This window comes from Acomys russatus, chromosome 16 (genome assembly GCF_903995435.1).
Source record: "Acomys russatus chromosome 16, mAcoRus1.1, whole genome shotgun sequence".
Taxonomy (NCBI): domain Eukaryota; kingdom Metazoa; phylum Chordata; class Mammalia; order Rodentia; family Muridae; genus Acomys; species Acomys russatus.
The window spans coordinates 29194542-29212451 of record NC_067152.1 but is presented as its reverse complement, the minus strand read 5'-3'; the positions used below and the strand labels follow the sequence as shown (position 1 = coordinate 29212451).

Sequence of the window (17910 nt, the reverse complement as noted above, 5' to 3'; positions counted from 1 at the left end):
GGGGAAACTGAGGCACGAGCCAAGTACATTGGTATGTATTTGGAGCCTGGAGGGAAGTGCCTTCTCCTCAGAGCACCCTCTCTGAAGCAGGTGGTGGGGAACTGTGCCCAGAGATGGGGCGGAAAGTGTCCACTCGGGTGTCTTTTCCTCCCTTCAAAGGTCAAGAGAGGGAAAGCAGGTCCCCTCCGCCTTCCCAGGATACTGTACCCTCTCTTCCCACTCCCTGCCACCTCTGCGAACCTTCAGAGCAGTGTTGTTGCCTTTACTCACTGGGCAGAAATAAAGACATGTGCCGTAGCCTCCCACAGAGTGGCTCTGATTTGTTCAGAAGATGGGGTGAGGACCAGGACAAGACCCAACTTGCTCATTGTCACAGGACATTTTGAGATCCTAGACCTCCATAGCTGCCTATCAAACGCCACCTCCTACAGAGCCCTGGTGCCCTCAGCCTTTGCTCCAAGCCCTCCTCTCACCCCCAGTGCCCCACCCAGCCTGGGGGCCATCGTCATTCAGAGCCATCTTGGGTTTGATCTCCTGTCCCTGGTCCCTGCCTTTACCTTCATTTTACATGCGCTGCTCTGCTGTCCTCAGAACAACCAGAAGCAGCAGAGGGCACAGGCCAGCTCCCTCCCCCTCCACGATTCTTTCTTCTCCATCCCAAACCCCAAGCAGTTCAGCCAGGGCCTAGCAGCAGTCCTGAGAGTCAAAGCTCTCCCAAGGTCACCAACACTGACAGGTCATCTGCTGACCAGTTTGCTTCCTCCTGAGTGTGAAGTGAGACGAGATGCTATACCGCTCATGCCCTGCCCCCTCCTGACTTCAGTCTCCACTTCCCAGATTAGACCCGGGCTTCTCCCCTAAAGCTGAGGGGCAGGCCGTAACTACTAGATGTGCATATTGCCTCGTCACGTGTCCCAGCCCAAGGCTGCCCACCCGGAAGCCATCTGGTACCATTTAACAAACGTATTAGAACACAACTGGTCTTCACAGCTGGAGAAGGGCATGGGCGGAGAAGTTGGGACAAGAGCGAAAGGAATAGCAACAGCAACGGCCGAGGTGAATGGCGACAAACACTGCTGTGATGAGCACATAGCCTAGCAGGGTGAGCTCCACCGCTGTGCGAGTCTCAGGGTCTGAGAGCGAGGCCGGGTAGCGCCCTCGAGATGTCACTCCCAACCGGAAGCCGGCGATTCGCAACCCTTGCCGCCAGCAGTAATAGATACCCCGGTCACTGAGCTGGGTGAAGCGAATGTGGAGGTGGTTGCCGTGGTCGATGAACACTCTCATGGATCTGTTGACGCCTTTTAGGTACTGTGTGCGGTAGAGGGGCTGGCGGTCCTTGTCCCAGGCCACGGCGTGCTCTGGCCTGGCTCCGGGACAGGAGATGATGAGGCCGTGACCTAGTCTCTGCTGATGGAATTGAATGGGCACCTGAGGCAGCCAGGGCCGGCTGCCCACTTTGGACACATAGTTGAAGATTGCCAGCACACCCCCGTGGATCTGATGCCTCTTCTCACAGGACACTAGGCAGCTCTGAATCAGCAGCTCGGGTGTGTGGTACTTGGTCTTGATGCGTAGTCTCCTTGGCACCGCTCGAGAGCCACAGGACACTACATCGGGCAGTGTCTTAATGTAGCGAGGGGAGAGGTCAGGATTCTGCAGGTAGCAGAGTCCAAGGCGCCACTGTTCGCCGCGCACCCCACAACGGTCACAGGGGGTCCACTCCCAGAAGGTAGTAAAGACATGGAGGGTCCCATAGTACTCATCTGACAATGGCTCCTGGCCCTTGTCCTTGAAGGTGGCCACCATCCCCTCATTACTTTGGATGTCCACATCATAGGCATAAAAATAGTCCCCCTTGCGGGTACCGCAAAAATATAGGCCCGAGTCCTCTGGCTGGGCCTGGAAGACCAAGAGGCTAAACATACGGATGCTGAACCGAACCAGCATGCTGCTGCCTGCTCGCATGTGAGCCGCCTCTGTAAGCAACCTCCCGTCGAAGTCGGTGAGCACTGTGGTGTGGCTGTTCCCCAGGTGCTTTTGGTAATACCAGACCACGGCCGAAACATCCTCAGGTTTGCAGTGACAGGGAAGTTCAAAGCTCATGTCAGCCAGGTAGGCAGCGTTATCAAACATCAGGAAAGCAGGGCAGGGCGTCCTCTGAAAAATGTTCTCCTTCTCCACAATTTCAAAGGCCGGGAGACTGCCCCAGACCCACAGGAGCACGGTGGTGTGGGCCAGCCTCATGCTTGTAGAAAGGGGGACCTTGAGGGGGGCAGGGCAAAAAACAAAGGTGCCAAAGACCTATGGCATTTTTAGAAATCACTGCTGAGAGGAGGCAACTAGACAGGGAAAGGTTCAAACAGCCAGGAAAGGAAGCCACAAACTGCAGAGGGGAGAGGCAGTGCAAGGCAGTTTATTCCCAGCTTGAGTACAAGACGCTGTTCTGATGCGCCAGGACCAATCTTGAGGCAAAGTCATTCTAGAACCTAGCACTCGCTCACCTTTCTAGAACACTGGCACTCACCCAAGAATGGGTCAAGGGGGGACTAGAATGATCTGGAAGCACCCTCTGGCCTGTCTGCCCAAGAGAACATCCTCTCATCAAGATGAGAGGCGACAGAAACCTTTTCTTGTACAGCTGGTCATCTGGGATGCTGGCCAGACCTGAGCCAAAGGCTTTGGGATTTCCTAGGCTCAACCTGCAAAAGAACTAAACCCCTGGTGGGGGGGGAATTCTGCATCTCAAATGAAGGGGCATTTGCTCACTGTTGATTAGCTCTTTATTCACTGGCTCTGGGTTATTAATATTCTGGTTGTTGTGATCACTGCTTATCTGTCATTTAAAGGCCAGTGAGTTTGTTCTCAGTGCCCCCCCACCCCCTACCCCTCCCCTCCTCCCCACCCTCTTCCCTCCCCCCCCCCCCACACACACCTCAGAGGAGGCTCTCAGAGCTTGTAGGCTAGGGGCATGGCAGCCTTGAGGGATGGGTAGCAAACACTCTCAGCCAACTGGGCCCTTGGCTATTTTGGGGATCCACACAGGTAAAATTATGGGTTGGGGAAAGTGGGCAAGCCTACTACTTGAAAAGGGAAGTGGCTCTGGGTTTCTCACAGCAGTCCCTTGAACAATTCTGCAGACACCCCAAGATGACCACCATAAAATCCGTTCCAAGGGGGCTGGAGAGATGGCTCAGTGGTTAAGAACACTGGTTGCTCTTCCAGGGGACTTGGTTTTTATTTGAGGACCCACAATGGCAGCTTATAACCATCTGTAACTACACTTTCAGTGGCTCCCTTTCTGGCTTCCTCAGACACTGGGCACCCACATGGTGGACATACATACACACAGGCAAAACACTCATAGACATAAAGTAAAACAAGTTGTTGTTTTGTTTTTTAATCCTTTGGAAGACCACTGAGGGCAGCCTGTCCTATCAATGCACCCCCGTACAGCTCTAGCAGCTCTTGTAGGGGCCTTTCCTCTCCCTGGAGTCCCGCAGATGGCTCCTCCATGCCACTGGCCTGCAACTTCTGAAACAAGCGCAGGCAGCTCGCTCGCTCGGCACCATTCAGCAGGCTCAGGTTCAAGGCGAATCGCCCAGTGTTAGCCAAGCTCTGCAGAATCTCCAGAACTGCCGCCCGGTCGCTAAGCCTAAAGTGTTCAGCCAGTGCCACCAGCAGCTCCCCGAGAAGTCCAAAACCCACATCCATCTGGAAGAGGTCGCCCAGCTTGGGACCCCCAAGCTGAAGCAGGGCTTGGTAGCGCTCCGGTCCACTTCTTAAGTGGCGCCGCCAATCACGGTAAAATTCTGCAGAGGTCTGGGGCTGGAAGGGTGCTTGCTCCTGCATTTCAAAGGGAAAGGAGTGCAGAGCTCACCTTGCCAGTCTGCAACTGTGATGTGGGTGGTGGGGTATGGTATGGGTTTTCATTTTACCACTGCAACTGTTCTCTGAGCTCAGGGAAGGCTGGTCTCTGGGGCCTCATTTTTAGATGAGGGAGTTTTGGAGGAAAGGAGGAGGAGGGAGGGGAGAGGAGGGAGGGCACGCCAAAAGAATCGCGGCTATGATTTGAAGGTCTCTTTTGTACTGAGGTTTTTCTCCTGAGAAAGGAAACATAGCTCTTGGCCTTTTAGAGTAAGTCAGAGAAGAGTGGAGGAGTTTACTATAAATCTCCCGAAGAGAAAAAGAAACTCAAAGTACTGTCAAGGGTCTGACGGGCTGGGTTCCTCTCCAATACTGCCACAGGGGCATGATACTACCTACCACCTGACCTGGGAAGGAACAGAATGCTGAGCCCAACTCAACTCAGTCCAAGCATCTGATTGCTGTTCTGGGATTGGAAGGAAAAAGCCTGCTTCTGTTGGCTTCCATGAGACATAAAGAGGAGATATGTGCCTTAAGAGGACAGGCGTGGTGGCACACGCCTTTGATCCCAGCACTTGGGAGGTAGAGGCAGGCAGATCACTGTGAGTTCAAGGCCAGCCTGGTCGACAAAGTGAGTCTAGGACAGCCAAGGCTACACAGAGAAACCCTGTCTCAAAAACAAACAAACTAACAAAACAAAGTGAGTCCAGGATAGCCAAGGCTACACAGAGAAACCCTGTCTCAAAGAAGAAGAAGAAGAAGAAGAAGAAGAAGAAGAAGAAGAAGAAGAAGAAGAAGAAGAAGAAGAAGAAGAAGAAGAAGAGGAAGAAAAAGAAGAAGAAAAAGAAGAAGAAGAAAAAGGGAGTTATAGCTTTAGCACAGGGAAATCCTGCTGGGCTAAAGAAGCTAGCCCGCACCCACCTGGGGTATTTCAGTGGTCACATCTTGAAAAGTTCTGTCTTGAGTAGTGTGACAGTTCCAAGGCACAATTCTCTTTCCTCCCACCTTGTCCTTCTGTTCCAGAGGTTTCAGGTGTGATGCAAGGACAATGCCTCTGGGTGAAAGACAGAGATTGGGGAATGAGCTTAATGAGTCTCTGAATAGGGGCCAACTACTTGGCTGGACCATGCACTTCAAAATGGGCTAGACACTGTGCTCAGTGTCTTATATAGAACAACTCAAGTAACTATAACAGCACTTTCTCTCTTTTACAGAGAGAACTGAGTCTGAGACAGGTTAAGGGGCCTGGGTAAGATCACCAAGTCAGGGGCATGCCAGAAGCCTAGAGTGATCTGAGTCTACACTGCCGGCTTTTAACATCCGCAGCCCACCATGACAGAAGAGCCTGAGGAAAAACAGCTGCAAGCCAACCTGAAGTCCTCATAGGAAGGCACCCTTTGCTCAACTGCTCGCAGCTTGGCATCGTTCTCTCTTTTGTATTTCTCGTCAGCAGCAAGTGCAGCCTGCAGCTCTTTCTCCAAGGCCTTGAAGTTGATTACATCACTCTTTTCCATGGCTAAAGAAGGCCTGGGAAGGCAAGAAGAGTGCATCTCGGCAGAGCTTCACTGGCAGCGTAAGGATGATACTTTGGGATTCTTTGCCAGAATGTGAAATGACCCAAAGCAACCCGATGCTTATCCTGGGGTGGTGGTGGGGGGACCTTTACAGAACTCTAGCCCCCCCTTTACAGATCAAATGGGATTGCATGATGAAGACGTATCTGAGGCCTCACTGAAAACAGAACAGAAAGCTTCCAGCTTGAAGTCTTCATTTTGTTCTCGGCTTCTAACAATATTTTAAATGTTAAGGGCTAGCTCAGTGGCAGAAGTTTGCCTAGTAGATGCCAGGCCTTGGGTTTGATCCCAAAAAAAATACAAAAGACACACACACACACACACACACACACACACACACTAGCTACCCTTGAGCTCAAAGATAAAATTTCACACTTCATTAAATGTTTTTAATGGAGGAAAAAAAAAATATTTTCATCTAAACCAAAAGCAATGCCTAAGCAGGGAGTGGAGGAGAAGTGACAGAAAAGCTCATTGGCCTTCATCCTCAAACCCCTGGCCAACGGTAGGCTGAAGGCTCAGGTTCTGTGGTTTGTGGGGCATTATCTCCCGTCCTGAACTAACCCCCCTGAAAGTTCTCCTGCCCCCTGGTATGAGTCTGATGGGCTGTTTTCACAGGAATCTATGTGTTCCCGTCTGGGCTCTGACGTTTACTATGACACCCCTTTCTACCTCAGAATCCTTGTGAGCCCGAGCTAGATTTAGTTCACTCGTGATCAGCTAGCCCTAGGGCAGGAAATGAGCTGGACAGCAAGCAAACGCCACAACCATCTTCAACCTCAAGAGGGAATGCGGGATGCCATGTAGTGGGCTGTGTTAGCCAGCCAACAAATGAACTCAAGTGTCTCAGATCCTATGCAATATTTAGGGGCGTGTGTGGAGTTCGCTATGTAGTCCAGGTTGTTCCCTCCAAAACTTCTCATACTCCTTCCTCCAGGATCAGCCTCGAGAGCGGCAGAGACTACAGACTCCCACCGCCCACCTATCGAGTTCTAAACCTTCCCCAATTAGAGAACTATTTGAGCAATCCTCTTTACTCTGTCCGTAGACCCTCACTCAGCAGCCCCAGTCTTGGATCCCTTGCTTTGCTTTCTTTTCGGGCAAGTCCGGGATCTGTTCGAACACCTTAGTGCACCGCCCTCCCAACAGCGGTTGTTGCCTAGCAACGGCTTCACTAGCCTGCCCACGTGCCGGCCCGAAGGCCCTCCCCTACCCCCCACCCCCACCGTTCAGGTTGTCCCAAGGCGCCTGATCAGATTCGTGAATCCTCCGGCCACGCTTTTCTTTGGAGCAGTTCACTCTTTGGTTTGAAGACTAACAAGTTGTCTTGTCCTGTTTCTGTGTCCGAGGCCAGCATCCCTCGACGCTGTTCTTCAGGCAGCGGGCTGGCCTCCTAGGAGAGGTAGGCGACGCGCTCGGGGGTCCTTCCTGGATATCGGCGCCGGCGTTGTCGCGACGTGCGGCGGAAGCGCGGGCTCAGGCGGCGGACTAGGGGCGCTCGGCGAAGCAAGTGGCGGGTAAGCTGACCTGGGAAGAATACCCTGGGCTGGGGGTGGGGGGTGTGTGTGGGAAATGGGAGAAACATGAGCTTGGGAAGGGGCGATTATATAGTTTTTATTCCCTTCGGTTAACGCACGTTTAAGTTGGAGACTGGAGTGGGAGAGGGAATGAAAGACACCCACCCCCAACACACGCGCACACCGGTGATGATTCCGGGGTTCCTTCGATAGCCTGTGTAGTTAAAATCCTGCCCCTGAGTAAAAGTGGCGCTTTAACAACCCAGACCCCTGCCACTCCCCCTTCCATCGGTACCTGCTCTCACCGCCAAGCTGTCTCCATCTTCAAACTGTTGGCCTTCGAGCTGGCTGCGATGGCTAATGCCAAATTCTCCTGCTCTGAAGATCGAGGCAGAAACATTGCTATCGGTTCAAGGCCAGCTTAGGCCAAGCAGTGAGTCTGGTTCAAAAAGCCAAAATAGAAAAGATTCAGCATTCCTTTGAGGATCTGCGTTGTAGCTGGAAGATGCAGGTTTAGAGTATTTAGAAACTATCTTTGCTTAATTAAACTTGAGTGGCTAGTTTGTGTCAGGCACTGTTTTTCTTTTTGCTCCAATTTTATGATTAACGTTTATCAATAGCAGATAGATACAAACTTGTTCCCCAAGTACTAAAACGATTTGTTTACTTAGGCTGGGGGTGTAACTCAGTGACAAAGTGTGAGGCCCAGGATTTGATGCTAAGCACCCTACAGCACACAAAGAAATTAGTGTAAGGGTGGCTTGGCAGGTGTATAGGGAGGGATTTTTAGAGTTACAAATAGGTGACATTAAAGGAGACACTTGAGTTAAGTGAAATAACAAGGTATAAATAGCCAAAGGAGAATGGGACCAACAAGTGCAATGGTCCTGAGGCAGGAATGAGCTTGGCTTCTTCAACAAACAACTCTCCGGAAAAGCTTGTGCCGTCACTTGATGGGAGTCTTGGGAGAATGGAATGGACATATATGTGGCAGCTCCTTAGAAATAAAAACAAATTAAGTGTATCAGAGTTTCCATAATGACTTATACTTAATTGCCAGTGGTTAGCACTCTAATTCTGTATTTTATTTACGGTGAGTGCTCAGCAGAGCTCATCAAGGTATCCAGCCTCCTGTAAGAACTGCCAGAATTTCAGAACTAAACATTCCACTCAGTTAATGTTATTAAGTGTTTATCCGTGCAAGGTGCTGCCTGGGGTCCTGGCAGGTGAGCACTAAGGAACACAGGGGTTCTCATACTCAGCATCGGTCACATTTTATGCTGACTAACATTTATTATTTTTTGACGCAGGGTCTCTCATATATCTCAGGGTGGCATCTAGCTCACTATGTGGGATGACAGGTGTTAAGGCTCCATGTCCCGCTAATCATGGTTTGTGTGTTCCTGTGTGTGTGTGTGTGTGTGTGTGTGTGTGTGTGTGTGTGTGATAAGTGGTGGTGCAGCTGTGCTGTGGCATGCAGGTGGAAGTCAGAGGACAACCTTCAGGGTTTGGTGCTCATCTCTTGACCTCGTTTGAGGTAACGTGTCCTTGTCACTGTGAGTACGAGGCTAGCTGGCTCTTGAGCTTCAGAAGACTCCCTGCCTCCCACTTCCTGTAGGCCGCCTAGGGTTACAGACACTCGTGTTACTGCAGCTGGCTTTGTCTGTGGGTTTTCGGCATTGAACTCTGGTCATCAGGCTTGCACAGCAAGGGCTTTTACCCATTGAGCCCTCTCCGTGGCGCTCTGATAAGTTATCCATTCCGTTTTCTACTTGAAGAAATACATAGAGAGGCAGGGTAACTCCTGGGAGTGGCATCACTGTTAGAGATGAGGTGAAGCTGTGACGGACGGAGGTCTTTAGCCCTGGATGCCTGATGCTTCTCCAGTGCTCTAGACTTTGCTGCTTGCTGTAGAGTAGCTGGTGAGAATAACACCTCATAACTAGTTAACTAGACTCAGGACAGACAGTACTGATGAGAGTCCACAATGTTACAGCATCACAGAGAAATGAGAAATTGAACATCTGGGAAAAAATTGAAAGGTGGGGTGTAAACTAGTCCTCTGAACAGAATTTCAGTAATTGAAGTGGGAAAAAAAAATTCCACAGTTCGGGGCTGGAAAGATGGCTCAGTGGTTAAGAGCACTGGCTATTCTTCCAAAAGACCTGGGTTCAATTCCCAGCACCCACATGGTAGCTCACAGCTGTCTGTAACTCCAAGATCTGACACCCGCACACAGACAAATATGCAGGCAAACACCAACGCATATAAGATAAAAATAAATTATTTTTTAAAAACTTCATAGTTCTTACTCATTATAAAGGGAAAATGAGTAATTTTATACCAAAAAGCCTGTCAGCTGCCATCATAATCAAGGGACCGAAGTTAGTATCATAGGAACAAGTCGTAACTGCATCAAAACCAGCAGAGCATCCCTGGGTGACATCCCTGCTCAAGATACATAGCCAGGCAAATCCACATGAGGGGACGTCCCCTCCAACAAAATCATTGCTTGTAAAAGTCAAGCCTAAAAAAATCGTTCTAGATTAAAAGAATAAAGATGCCTTCGGGCAAACATACGATCCTGGTTTGCATCCTTGGCTGTGTAGTTCATTACTGCGACAGTTTGTCAGACTTGGTGGGGCCTGTGTAGTAGGAAGAACAACCTGCCAGTGTTAATTTTTGTGGTACTTTAAGGTTAAGTCCCCCCCCCCCACCCCAGACAGGGTTTCTCTGTGTTAGCCTTGGCTGCCCTGGACTCACTCTGTAGACTAGGCTGGCCTCGAACTTACAGCGATCCACCTGCCTCTGTCTCCTGAGTGCTGGGATTAAAGGCATGCCCCACCGTGCCTGGCTAAATTTTTTTTAAAAGTGAGATGCTGGAGAGATGGCTCAGCATTTAAGAGCACCTGTTAGGTAGTCATGAAGACTGGGGGTAGGACTAGCACCCACGTGACAATCCTCATGCTCCCCAGAGGATCCAGTGTTGTCTTCTGATACATGTACATATCATTACACATAGACATGCACACACACATAAATAATTTTAATTGATTAAATAAGTTTTGAAGAGGAAGGTAGACTCGTCATGAATTGTATATATTATATCAGCACTCGGGAGGCAGAGGATCGAGAGTTCAAGGCCAGCTTGGGTAACAGTGAGAGCCTGTCTTTAAAGTTCAAAATAAAGCCAAGTGCGACTGGAGAGATGGCTCAGTGATTAAGAGCCCTGGCTGCCCAGATTTGATTCTCGTCATCTGCACATTAGCTTACAACTGTCTATAATTCCAATTCCAGGGGATCTGGCTTCTGTGGGTGCCATGTGCCTATGAACATGGTACATAGATATGCATGCAAACAAAACACCCATACACAGAAAATAAAATAAGGCCAGGCATGATAATATATCTGTATTCTCAGCATTCAGGAGACTACGGCAAGAGCATCGGAAGTTCAAGGCCAATGTGAGTTATGTAGAGTTGGAGACCAGCTTGGGCAACAAAGAGGCCCTGTCCCCAAATAAATGAAAGGATGGGGGCATGGTGTGAATAGGCAGAAGGAGCAGGGCAGAGAAGTGGGAAGGTTCTGGACTCTGGGGAGATTGTTGAGTAGATTGGTCAGTCACTAGTTAGCCCTGGAAGGAGAGGTGGGTAAGGTGAGGGTGGGGTGTGGGTTTCATTACTTGCCAGACCCTAACTATTCTCCTGTTGAATTTCAGCGTCATGGATACTGACCTGTATGATGAATTTGGGAATTATATTGGACCAGAGCTTGATTCTGATGAAGATGATGATGAACTGGGAAGAGAGACAAAAGACCTTGATGAGGTAAAACAAACACTTTTCTTTATTCCTTTCCTTTTAAGTATAATGTTCCCCAGGGAAGCAGAAGCAAGCAGATCTCTGAGTTCGAGGCCAGCCTGGTCTACAGAGTGAGTCCAGGACAGACAAGGCTATATGGAGAAACGCTATCTCAAAAAACAAAACAACAACAACAAAAATAATAGTAATGCTCTCTGCAGGTATCTCTAAGTTGCTTTTGTTTGTTTGTTTTTCAAGACAAGCACACAGATTGTGTGCCCTGGCTGTTCTGGAACTCACTGTTTAGACCAGGCTGGCCTAGAACTCACCTGTCTCTGTCTCCAGAGTGCTGGGTCTACAGACAAGTGCTGCCACTGCCTGGCTAATGTTGCCTTGTTTGTTTGTTTTTGTATTTTGAGACATGGTTTCTCTATGTGTAGCCCTGGATCTATGTGTAGCACTGGAATTGCTCTGTAGACCAGGCTGGCCTTGAACTCACAACGATCTCACTCTGCCTCCCGAGTGCTAGGATTAAAGATGTGTGCCACCACCGCCTGGCTAATGTTGCCTTTCTTATAGCATGACTTTTATTGAGATTTTATATTAGCCCCTAAAAGTTGAAAAGGGGAAGTAAGAGGGTTTCTTTCATGAGGTGGGTAGATAATCTGAGCTCTAGTAATAGTTCTGTAATAGCTCTCCAAGTTCCCAGGGCATCTTTTGACAATCATGAGTAATCCCAATTTAGGAGTAGGAAGTCAACGTTGTTAGTGCCCAGATTTTAAAAGAGGCATACAAAGGAGGGTGGGTGCAGATTCCTGTTACTTCAGTTTAAGAGTGGGAGCTGAAGTCCAGAATGGTTTGAGGCCTGCCAAAGGCACTTTATTATCAAGCTAGGAGTGTATGTAATCTGAGCACTTAGAAATGGAGGCAGGAAATAGAGTTCAAAGTCAGCCTCAATTTTATCATGTGTTTGAGGAAGCCTTGGGCTAAATAAGATCCTGTCTCAAAAATACAGCTCTAAAGAATTAGTAAAAAGGGGGCTGGAGAGATGGCTCAGCAGTTAAGGGTACTGACCACTCTTATGGAAGACCTGGATTCAAATTCCAGCAGCTCACAACTGTCTGTAACTCCAGGATCTGATATTCTCATGTAGACATACATTCAAGGAAAACACCAATGCACATAAAATAAAGGTAAATTAAAGAAAAAAACAAAACCGCGTTAAAAAAAATAGTAGTGAAAATAAATTTAAGTGGCTCACAGTTTGAAGGACTACAGTTGTTCATAGTGGAGAAGACATGACAGCAGCTGGCTCTATGGCAGCTACTTAGTCATATCTCAGGGTTCCAGCTAGCAGAGGACAGCAGCTGGACCCTCACTGTGACCCTCAAGGCTCGTCTTTCTAAATGTCCCACAACAGCCCACAACAGTGTTACTAACCGGGGACCAAGTGTTCAAGCATGGGCAAGTGAGACACATTTTGCATTCAAATAACAATAGGACCCAAAGTTGCTGTCATGTGTTAGCATTCTTCAGAACATGGTGAGTACACCGTAGATGTGGTGAACGTGGGGTCTCTGGGGAGGATGACTTCAGTGGGAATGAGAAGGGGGTGGGGTGAGAACAACCGACTTCCTCACAGAAATGTGTAAAGCTGTCAGACAACGAGAGCAGACATACCCTGTTTCTCAGCAGCGGATCGGTCTGGGTTAACAAGGAGGCACGAGTTCACAAGGCAGCGGAAAATGGGAACAGTTCTGGCTGTCATTAGTCACCATAGAAGAAAATGTTGCTCAAGTTAGAAAAAATAAGCACTAGAAAAAAGAAAGTTGAGGCCGCGTAGGTGTGTTGAGAGGAGAGTAGCTCGGATCGTCAGTGTGTCCCTGTCTGTGGCCAGGTGAGTCGTGCCCTGTGCGGTGGTAGGGGATCTTGAAGAGGTGGGCTGAGAGCCTCTCGGGCATGTGCTTCCGTGCTGTGCACGAGGGACCCTGGACTTAGTGCCTAGCACTGCCAAGGTGCAGGGTGGAGAGGAGAGGCCCTGGAACAAAAAAGTGAATTAAGTAATTCTTTTCTTTTTTTTTTTTTTTTTTTGGTTTTTCGAGACAGGGTTTCTCTGTGTAGCCTTGGTTGTCCTGGACTTGCTTTGTAGACCAGGCTGGCCTCAAACTCACAGCGATTCACCTGCCTCTGCCTCCCGAGTGCTGGGATTATAGGCCTGTGCCACCACGCCCAGCAAATTAAGTAATTCTTAAAATGGAATTAGAGCATGCCTTTAATTCCAGATCTTGGGAGGCAGAAGCAGGCAGATATCTGTGAGTGCGAGGCCAGCCTCATCTGCAGAGCAAGTTCCAGAACAGCCAGGGCTACACAGTGAGACCCTGTCTTAAAAGAAAAAGAAGACAGAGTCAGGGATGACATGGTCAAAGCAAAATGCTGGAGTTTTTCTTTCAATGAAAGGAGGGTTGGAGTCCTGACTTCATCACAGTGCTGCCAGCATCCACGTGAAGATGTGGGCTTGGACCACTGCGTGAATATGAGGGAACAAGGGAATGAGGGAGGATGAGGTTCCTAGAGGAACCCTGTTTGTTAACAGACGGGGCAGGGGGTGGGTGCTAAAAGGATGCTTGTTAGCTTTATTTTCAGCTCGTTTGAGCTACTGCATGATGCTCCTGTGGAGACGATTAGAGGAGTCAGGAGTTATTACATAAAAGCCCACAGTTACATTCCCAGTGCGTTGAGCCATATGGGACAGAAGACTGGCTTGCTAGCTATTTTGGAGCCACCACCAGTAGGATATGTTTGGCTGCTGAAAGAGCTGGCGTCATCTCAGGCTGCTTTAGTAGAAGTAGAACATACAGATGGCAGGAGGTAGCCAGGCAGCCCAGCACTGTAGGTATTTGCATTCTTTTTTTAAAAAGTGGGTTGGCATTTTGGAATTTGTGTGAAGGAAAACAAACGCCCACTGCTGTATTTACCCACCTCACTCCATACAATGCCTTCCACTCTGTTCTTGTGGATGAGTTGTTTTTCAGTCAACTAAATCCTACCCCTCATCCCTTCTCACACTCAAGACCTTCGCACAGTGCTTCTCCCCTCCCTCTGCTGCTCCATCAGTTTTCCCTCACTAATGGGTCATCCCTGTCACAGTACAAACTTGTTGCTATACCTTAAATCTTCTGGCAAAGCCGGACTTGGTGGCACACGCCTGTAAATCCCAGCCCTCAGGGAGGCAGAGGCAGGCGGATCTCTGTGAGTTCAAGGCCAGCCTGGTCTACAAAGTGAATTTAGTACAGCCAGGGCTACACAGAGAAGCCCTGTCTCAAAAAGAGAGAAAAAGAAAAAAGAAAAGAAAGGAAAGGAAAAAAAAAAAACCTCTGGCATGGTGGCGCACACCTTTGATCCCAGCACTGAGGCATGGGATCTCTGAGCTTGAGGTCTACACAGTGAGTTCCAGGACAGCCAGGGATACATACTAGCACAAAAAAAGAAAGAAAACAAAACAAAACGTCACCAGTACCACCGGCCCTTTTTTGGCTCCATGCCTAACTTCACTCTACCTCTTCCCTGGTTCCTTGCATCCCTAAGTGCCTCAGGAGTTGTTGAAGCTGTTTTCAAATCTCCCATTGCTCTCAAACCTACTATCCTACTCCTTGGACATTGCTCTTGTCAAAGTCACCAGTCTCAGGGTCTCACCTGACCTGCCTCAGCATCTGCTGTAGCCAGAGTTGTAGATACTATATTGGATTCTTTTTCCTACCACTCTTCTCCACCCCAATCCCTTCCAACTCCCCCCAATCCCCTGGTAGAAGAGAAAGAAAAATAGAGGGGAAAGGGGGTGTCGATTTCGTTAGACTCCTTCCTGCTGATTAGGGGTGTCCTTGGGGCAAATTTGATCTTTGTAGTCAGGATATCCAACCAGCAATACAGCAAACAACAGCAGGAGCAACAGGCACAGGAGCAGCCGCTGCCACAGGCCCGCTTGTGGCTCTCACATTTATACCCTCTCAAGTGTCTTGAGAATTCCAAACATAAAGTATCTACAGCTGGCAAAATCACATGCCTGCCAGAGCCCAAGACATCATGGTCAGCTGCTGTGGACAATCTGAAGCAGCCCCATATCCCACACCTGGGAGTAAAACAAAAACATTCCCAACATAACCAGATTTTACAAGAAACCAAAATTCTCACTATAATCTGGTGAGCTAGGCCTCCAGAGGCCAGAAGGCCTAGAGCTCTATCTTTGCACCTCTCCTCCACCCCTACACTGCACTGGTCATCGTATCCGGTCTGTCAGGTAAGCTCTGACCAGAAGACCCCTGGGGTTCTGTCTTCCATGACCTTTCTCTTGAGCCTCAGCTTTCTATGCCCTGCTTGGCGTCTGTCCTTGATGCCTAGCCCTGCCGGATTCCGAGCCCCTCCCATACTGCTCTTCAACCGCGCCTCATCCTGTGGGAACTCTGCTTTGCCCCCACTGCTCACATCAGGGGCCTCCTCTCTCTCCTTAAGCATGTTTGCGTTTATGAGAAAACACTCAATTCTACAAAATATTTCTAGGATTCAGCCTCTTCTCACCATCTTCACAGCTCCCATGGTGCAACTCACCGTCTCTTTCCTAAATTACTGCAGTAGGCGCCTAACTAGCCTTTTTCCAGTATGTTCTCAAGATGGGAAATGATGAGTTGTGTTCCCTGCTCCCAACACACACACACACACACACACACACACACACACACACACACACACACACACACACACACCCCACCCCCCCCACCCCCCCTCTGAAGTTGGTATCCAAGGCACTGAGCTATAACTGCTGCTGCAGATTACCCTAGTTAAAAACCACTATAAAGTCAGGGCCAGAGACTCAGTGAGGACATACGCTCTGTCCCCTGAACCCATAATTTGGAAGGTTCTTTGTAGTAAGAATTTTGGAGTTTTGGTTTCTCTTAAAAACACAGAAATATTACAAAACTATGTTTTTGTTTTAATCCCAGGTGTGGGGATATGGGGCCGCCTCACAGCAGCTGACTATAATTTGCCTTGTGCTCTTGCAGGGTCATGATTTTGCCAGCTGTAGATAGTTTCTGCAATTGTGTGATGTTTGGAATTCTGGGGACTTTTTAGAGGGTATACATGCTAGGGCCCTGAGAGGTGTGTGTTGGGGGCTGGAGGGGGCTGTTGGTTGCTGTAGGTCGAGGTTTGTTAAGTAGTCACGAGCAAAGAAGGAACAACAAACTTGCCCCCAAGGAGCTCCACACCCCTAATCAGCAGGAAGTAGGCTAGTGACCACACCGCCCCCTTCCCACCCCTGGCTTTATTCAGGGATCTTTTTCCTTTCCTCTCTATTCTCTATCCCTTTTTTCTCTCATATCTGTCTCATATCAGTGTTAGGGACTTGAAAGGGAAGAAGAAGGTTGGAGAAGTGTAGGCATACGTTTTATTTATTTTATTTTGGTTTCTTATGTCTCTACCTCTCTACTCCACCCCAATCTCCAACATCAGGTAGGAGAGAGAGAAGGTTTAGTGGGGACAGGAGGCCTAATTCTCTTTAGCTGCTTCCTGCTGGTTAGGATTGGTGGGGTCCTTGGGGCAGGTCCACTCTTTGTTTCAGGAGATCTCCAACTTCTTGTCACACTGCGTCAACAGCAACCAGGAGCAGCATGGGGAGCACCAGCAGCTTTCCCCTTTCTCGGAGCCCCTCCCTCTCCCTCTCCAGAATCCTCAGAATTAACTTTCTGCAGCTGACAAGGAGCCCTTCTCAGAGCCTGCATCATACGAATAGTCTGCTGCTGTGCACAAACGGAACTAGCCCTTATCCCACACCTGGGATTAAAACAAAACATGTTTACATAACTGAGAGTTTTTTGTTTTTCAAGACAGGGTTTCACTGTGTAGCCTTGGCTATCCTGGGCTCAATTTGTAGACCAGGCTGGCCTTGAACTCACAGCGATCCGCCTGCCTCTGCCTCCTGAGCGCTGGGATTATAGGCATGTGCCACCACGCCCAGCTACATAACTGAGTTTTTAAAGACACCAGAACTTCCACTCCAGAGAAGGGTGGAAGAAAGAAGAGGGTGGCAAACGCAGGCTGCTGTTGTGTCTGGTTACCTCCTGCATGACTTCAGTTTACCCTTATCCCGTCGTCCCTCTGCTCCTAACATGTCAGCGCCTTGGCTAGCCCTCACAGTCCCCACGAGCTCTTGGCTCAAGTCTTTTCATTTGCTGTTTCAGCTAAGTAGAATGGCCTCCCCGCCGCAAACCAAGACCCTTTTAGTTGATGAAGAACAGCGTTGCTCGTTATCAGAAGTTGATATGTAAGGACTTCATTTGGGGCCAGTTAATTGTTGAGGACTTTTTTAGTGGTTTTTAGGATCTTCACAAAGTCATACAACCATCATCACTATCAATTCAGAACATTCTCATCATCCAGGAAAAAACTCCACACCTGCTGACCTTTGCGTCCCTGAGCCTTATGTTCTTTCTCTTTTCTCTTTTCGTGCCCTGGACATTTTATGGAATTGAGATGAAGCAGCATAGCCTTTCACACGCAGTCACTCTCACTTTATGTCCTCTGTTAGTTCATCTGTCTTGACGCAAATGCACTCAGGTGGCGCATGCACTTCATTTCTTTTGATTCCCAAGTATTATTTCATATAAAAGCTATATTTCATTCACCCAGTCGTAAATTGATCTACATTTGGGTTTCTAGTTTTTTTTTTGTTTTTGCTATTATGAATAATACTACCAAGTATAATTATTAATATGTCTTTGCATCTGCAATTTTGGGTATTTGAGGTTCATACTTGTACCAGCTAGTTTTATGTTAACTTTACAAGCTAGAGTCCTGTTAGAAGAGTAAACATCAATTTCGAAAATGTCCCCCACCAGACCAGCTGATGAGTAAACCTGTGGTGCATTTTCTTGATTGAATGGTGAGGGTGTGCCTAGCTCACTGTGGGCGATGATACCCTGCGTTGGTGGTCCGAGCTGCTATAAGGAAGCAGAATGAAGGCTGGGTGGTGGCGCACACCTCTGCTCCCAGCATTCGGGAGGCAGAGGCAGGTGGATTGCTGTGACTTTGAGGCCAGCCTGGTCTACAGAATGAGTTCCAGGACAGGCATAGAGAAACCCTGTCTTTACACCTATCCCCCTC

The 17910-nt window shown here is 48.7% G+C and overlaps 3 protein-coding genes across 3 annotated transcripts in view; 1 reads left to right on the top strand and 2 right to left on the bottom strand.

Moving 5' to 3' along the window:
• Positions 1 to 984: 984 nt before the first annotated feature.
• Positions 985 to 2247, bottom strand: Fam187a (family with sequence similarity 187 member A). Its single transcript, XM_051159061.1, has one exon. It carries the CDS (start codon positions 2245 to 2247, stop codon positions 985 to 987), a length of 1263 nt encoding a protein of 420 aa, XP_051015018.1.
• A 1034-nt stretch (positions 2248 to 3281) lies between these two features.
• Ccdc103 (coiled-coil domain containing 103) lies at positions 3282 to 6576 on the bottom strand. Its single transcript, XM_051158800.1, has 4 exons — positions 6479 to 6576; positions 5239 to 5394; positions 4789 to 4921; positions 3282 to 3846 (listed from the first exon to the last, which is right to left on the bottom strand). The coding sequence occupies exons 2-4, from the start codon at positions 5379 to 5381 to the stop codon at positions 3400 to 3402; spliced, it is 723 nt and encodes a 240-aa protein (XP_051014757.1). The 5' UTR covers positions 5382 to 5394; positions 6479 to 6576; the 3' UTR covers positions 3282 to 3399.
• Positions 6577 to 6825: 249 nt separating this feature from the next.
• The window catches only part of Eftud2 (elongation factor Tu GTP binding domain containing 2), a 44582-nt gene continuing 33497 nt past the window's right edge, over positions 6826 to 17910 (top strand). Inside the window, exons 1-2 of the mRNA XM_051158792.1 lie at positions 6826 to 6958; positions 10677 to 10785. Coding sequence (XP_051014749.1) covers positions 10681 to 10785 — 105 coding nt within the window. The 5' untranslated portion in view covers positions 6826 to 6958; positions 10677 to 10680. The remainder of the gene's footprint in view (positions 6959 to 10676; positions 10786 to 17910) is intronic.

What these genes read in the sequence shown, in the direction of transcription:
- Fam187a (XM_051159061.1), bottom strand. Translation starts at nt 2,247, where the DNA reads ATGAGGCTGGCCCACACCACCGTGCTCCTGTGGGTCTGGGGCAGTCTC.
- Ccdc103 (XM_051158800.1), bottom strand. Translation starts at nt 5,381, where the DNA reads ATGGAAAAGAGTGATGTAATCAACTTCAAGGCCTTGGAGAAAGAGCTG. An exon ending in CCTTCCTATGAGGACTTCAG is followed by an intron (nt 4,922 to 5,238) that starts GTTGGCTTGCAG and finishes TCTTTCACCCAG; the next exon opens with AGGCATTGTCCTTGCATCAC. An exon ending in TGACCACTGAAATACCCCAG is followed by an intron (nt 3,847 to 4,788) that starts GTGGGTGCGGGC and finishes TTTGAAATGCAG; the next exon opens with GAGCAAGCACCCTTCCAGCC.